This window comes from Rhagoletis pomonella, unplaced genomic scaffold (genome assembly GCF_013731165.1).
Source record: "Rhagoletis pomonella isolate Grant_MI unplaced genomic scaffold, Rhpom_1.0 Rhpom_scaffold_00010, whole genome shotgun sequence".
NCBI classification, from domain to species: Eukaryota; Metazoa; Arthropoda; class Insecta; order Diptera; family Tephritidae; genus Rhagoletis; species Rhagoletis pomonella.
In genome coordinates, this window is record NW_023458564.1 from 33,452,791 (window position 1) to 33,457,636 (window position 4,846).

The 4,846-nt window shown below is 42.4% G+C and overlaps 1 protein-coding gene across 2 annotated transcripts; it reads left to right on the forward strand.

The window, feature by feature from the left end:
- Positions 1–788: 788 nt before the first annotated feature.
- Positions 789–4,514, forward strand: LOC118746257. 2 transcript variants are annotated; one of them, XM_036480092.1, is made up of 4 exons: positions 789–1,005; positions 1,447–2,483; positions 2,549–2,760; positions 2,815–4,514. In XM_036480092.1, exons 2-4 carry the CDS (start codon positions 1,482–1,484, stop codon positions 4,196–4,198), a joined length of 2,598 nt encoding a protein of 865 aa, XP_036335985.1. In that variant the 5' UTR covers positions 789–1,005; positions 1,447–1,481; the 3' UTR covers positions 4,199–4,514. The 2 variants fall into 2 exon arrangements, with proteins under 2 accessions (XP_036335985.1, XP_036335986.1); XM_036480093.1 differs by lacking the exon at positions 789–1,005 and adding an exon at positions 1,328–1,390.
- Positions 4,515–4,846: the final 332 nt, after the last annotated feature.

Genomic DNA, 4,846 nt, shown 5'->3' on the forward strand with positions numbered 1-4,846 from the left:
GAAACGCAGCCTAAATATCAGAGCAAAGTAAGCAAATTAAATGTTATGCATTAAACCAGGAAGTTAAAGGAAAAATTGCGACATTTCAAGAACGGGCCGCGACACCGGAACAAACAGCTGGGATGTCTGGCAGCCCCAGCTTAGCCGGATGTTTAGGTGATGCTAGCTTGTTGTGTATAGGAAAAATTCTCTTCGAAACCCATGTACATCATTTTCCCAGTACGCTTTATATCGAGCCCTAACCGCCAAAATAACGTAAGCGACATTTAAAATTGTATTTATTTTTTGATGCTGACATATTCCTAGAGCGTCTAGATGCATTTCTGCATCAAAAAGAACAATTTGAAAGAAATGTTGCTTACGTTATTTTGGCGGTTAGGGCTCGATATTATTTCCATCAGCGAGGGAGAAGAATGGTCTTATATTGATATATTATATATATATATATATTATTATTTTATTACATGAAAACTGTCTTGAAGAAAATCATAAATATCCTGTACCTCTTCTCTATTTTGTTAAGTAGTTTCTGCGCTGTGTAAAAAATTGCAGTTTCCATTAAGTCGGTTTATGAAAATTTAAAGTCATTTATTATCCTTTTAAATTCAAATATCAAAAAGCTTTTATAAATTACCTGTCCGTGAATGCTTAAGGAAACTGCAAACACATCGAAACTTTTGGAAAAGTTCAGCAAAGCCATCAAATAGTCAGTAGAAGTGGCTCTCTTCCGCAACATACAAAAGCTTGGCAAAAAAGTCACTGAGAAAATGTTGTCAGTAGACCGAAAAGGTACATAGTTAAGATAAACGCAGCAAATCGGTTGGGGAAAATAGAAAAATTGTAAATAATTGCAAATTAAACTAAGTACTAATGTTTGTAGTTCAATGTTCAACGCAAAAGCAAACCATTGAAAATGGGATACGAAATGTCTGAATTATATTTAATTAAATATAAGTGCACATAAAAAATTTTAGCTGTGAAATAAATAATACGTTGAATAATCAGGTAAGCATACAAACTACGCACTACCCAGGCAGCCATTCTCTAAGCTTTAAAATTTAAACTACGACAAACTTGCCAGCAGCTGTCCGATTTAACAGTAGGGTATTGTTTAAATTTTTCTTTAAAAATTTAGTGAAGGAATTTTCGGAAGCGAAATTGATGCAAATTGAATTCCTTTACATGCAAAAAAGCAAAATTTCAGTATCTCAAGCCTGCTTGCTGCTGCGCATGTCACCACCAGGCCACTTTGCCTACCTTAAGTGCTTTTATTTGTTGCTTTGTCTGCGAGCTTTTTTGTTGCAAGGCCTTGTGTTGGGTGCTGGTAAAGGCCACATCTTGTAAGGCCACTGGGATGCAACATATTCTAATTAAAATTGCTCAGATTTAGGTAACCGCTTATTAATCATTTAATTCTATTTTCCTTTTCCGTTTGTTTTTTTACAGCGCCCTTTTTAACAAAGTGGTTTCACATACCGTTAATGGCGGCAGTTGTGCATGGATGTGGTGGTGGTTCGAATTCGCGACAGCACCATGGCGGCAACATATCCTGCGCTGGTCTAGCTCATCGCTCACAGCGTCCACCGCCACCTACTCCAATGTACGCCACAACCAATAAAATACCGAAATATTCGCGATCCAATGCGTCGATTGGTAAGCATCACCATCTTTATAGTGCCGGGGTTGGAAGTATCGAACGGGGTTTGGGTGTGTGTGGTAACGTGAGCACACTCAGTAACACTCTTGGTCTCACCTCTCATCAATCCCAGTCTTTTAATACTTCGTTGCCACCTGTCACCTATCTGGCCGCGGGGGGTGGTAGTGGAGCTGCTGGTGGAGGTGGAAGCTTACATCAGCATTCCTACTCGAGTGGTCAGGGTGCGGCGTCGACCGATACCTGCCGAAACTATTGGGGCCATCCAAGCCTCTATCGTGGCGGTCGTCATCACAATAAACGAAAGTCGGCTGTGGAGCTACTGGCTGAGACAAAGCCATTTTTTATAAAGTCGGATACAGTTATGGAAAGATTACACCAATCCAGCTATCGCTCGGCTACCATCGCGAGCGTTGGGAAACGTGGGCGTAGTAGTGTGAATGGGCGGGATGAAATGAGTCGATACAAACCACCCGGTTATCCATCTGAACTAGTGGATACACACGATGTGCGCACAGAACAGCGTTTCAGTGTGCCGACTTCATCCGGTGGAGGTATGCATCAAAGTAGCCGCTCTAGCTCGTATCAGCATCATCATCATCACCACGATCATCGCGCGCACATAAGTAGCAGTGCCCGTCACAGCGCATCTTCCTCAAGCAGCTTGCTGCAAAGTAAGGTGCGCATGTTGTTGGCTGGTAGTAGCAGTGTTGAGTCGGCAAGAGATCGCACAAGTGGCGCCATTGGGCGGAGCTATCGGGGAGACCTGCTGCGTAAAATCGATTTCACGAATAAAAGCAGCGGTCGGGCAAGTCTTGGTGGCAAAGAGGTATGTTTTCGACAATCTGTGTATTTTGTCTTTTTGTTGGTATTAATCGGTTCCTTCTTTTACAGCTAACTTCTGTGAGTTTCTCCAATGATGATGATACGGCCATACGACTGCCGCCACCCTTATTCCTCTCGCCACAATCATTTGATAATATCTACAGCTATGGTGCTGAAAATAGTAGCGGTGATGAACCACTTGTGCTGACAGAGAACTATCGGCCAATCAGTCCGCCGGCAGAGTACGCAGCTGAGTCTAGCAAAACCGAGGCCCGCTCAAGGTTTGTAGTTTAACCTATGTTTGCAATTCTTGTCCAGTACATTTTTTTTCGCAGATACAATTACCAACGTTCACACTCGCACTCGCATGAAATGGCGGCCGATCCTAATTCGCAGTACAACATAAATAGTCATAAGTCTTTACCTGACTTGCATTCGCAAATAAGTCGTCATTCACCGCACAGTGAAATCCTCAGTTGCTGCAGCAGAGGCAATCGTTCAATCAAATCCGCCGGCGAGTCGTCGCTAAATCGTGACTCAGGTGGTTCGTCGGGCCACTATACTCATCGCAGTGAACCTTGTTATCGACAACAACGAGATAGTATTGATCGGGAAATGTACGCACAAGCTAATACTAAAAACTGTTGTCTTAACACTATTCCCACACCCATGGAGTACCGACGTGACTCTGGTTCCTCAACACAGCATAGTGCTAACTCAAATGGCGCCGGAGTCGGCTATGTCTCACCTTCATTTTTGCGCTCTGGAATTGGCGATTGCACTGAATGTCGCTGCAAGAATGGTGTACGTTTCGAAGCAGACGATTACTTGTTCAATTTTCCGACACCTGAAGTGCCGGAAGCCTTTCAAGATGACTACACGCCACCTTCACCCTCAGTGCCGCATTACGAAATGGATGAGTCACGTTTATCGAATATTCCGAGTTTTCAAAATCTTCAACTTTATCAACAACAGCAATCACAAAGTCGTGAGCAGGACCAGCAGCAGCTCTTCAGTACTTCTGTTTACAGTAGTGGTAGTGTAAAATCACCTAAAAGCCCCGCAACTCAAAGTCCTGGCTCAGCTCCTTCAATTGAAGACATCAGTCCACCGCCAATACAGTTCAAGAGACAACGTTGCATTCGCTTTAAAAGCCGAAATCGTATTTCACTGCCAAATGCCCCTTCGCTACCGAATAGCATTGCGGCACAAAGTTTGGAACGCGTGGAACCCTACCACGGCGACATGGATCAGCATGCGTACTTCTTTCCAAAGGGTTTTTCCACGGATACATACACATCTCCCGGAAAAATTTATGTAGATCCCCTATCCCACTCGACGACCTCCCTATCGGTCGAACAGAACGACAGTCAATCAAATGAACGCGAACCGGTTATGCTGGACATATCGGGATCAAATGGTAATGGTTTTGTAGAGCTTGAAAAGTTTTTTGATCGCCTTGGCTTAAACGATGAGAAATTCCATGAGATATATAGTGTACCCAGGCGGCGTAAGAGCGCCGATACAGACTCTGAAGGATCAAGTACAGTTTTCTTCTCTGATGTGAGTACTGTGGACTCGATGCGGCTTCCGGATAGCACAGAAACACAGCCACAAACAACACAACCATATCGACCCTCTGAGCCACCATCTATTGTTGAGCGTAATGCTCGCATCATAAAATGGCTATGCAATTGCCGGAAGTTGCAATATGTTTAGAATAGATATCTAAAAACATACATACATATGTACGTGTATACATTAATATTTTACTGTGTACATATGTATGTATGCAATTAACAGCAAAATTGATGTAGCATGTAATAATAAATACCCAAATGAATCCTTAAAAGGCTACAAGGGATTGATAGGTGTATTCATACGAAAAGGAAATGCAATACTTGTTCTTTCTCATAATGTGAAATAAAGAGGTTTAAGTAGAAATTTAATTTGTTTTTGTAGTTGTATTTCTATTTGATATACATATGTGCTATGGAGTTTAAATAAAAAGTCGTAACTACATAAACGAAGTAGTAACAATAAGATAAATATTAAATAAGTTGCGTTCCAGATGCTTCACGATATTCACGATTTGGAGGAACAGCTGTTTTCTCCATTAATAAACCTTATGGAAGGTGGTCACCTGGAACGGCTTCCTGTAAATACCTGCAAATCGTGAAACATCTGGAACGCAACTATAACTAAGTCAAATGGAGCTCTTCATCTTCTTTATTGGCGCTGTAACCGCCTAAGCGATTTTGGCCGAATACAAAGCAGCACGCCAGCCATTTCTCTTCGATGCTAACTGACGCCGATTGGAAATGCCAAGTGAAGCCAAGTCCTTCTCCATCTGGGCTTTCCACCGCA

What these genes read in the sequence shown, in the direction of transcription:
- LOC118746257 (XM_036480092.1), top strand. Translation starts at nt 1,482, where the DNA reads ATGGCGGCAGTTGTGCATGGATGTGGTGGTGGTTCGAATTCGCGACAG. An exon ending in CAAGTCTTGGTGGCAAAGAG is followed by an intron (nt 2,484 to 2,548) that starts GTATGTTTTCGA and finishes CTTCTTTTACAG; the next exon opens with CTAACTTCTGTGAGTTTCTC. An exon ending in AAAACCGAGGCCCGCTCAAG is followed by an intron (nt 2,761 to 2,814) that starts GTTTGTAGTTTA and finishes TTTTTTTCGCAG; the next exon opens with ATACAATTACCAACGTTCAC.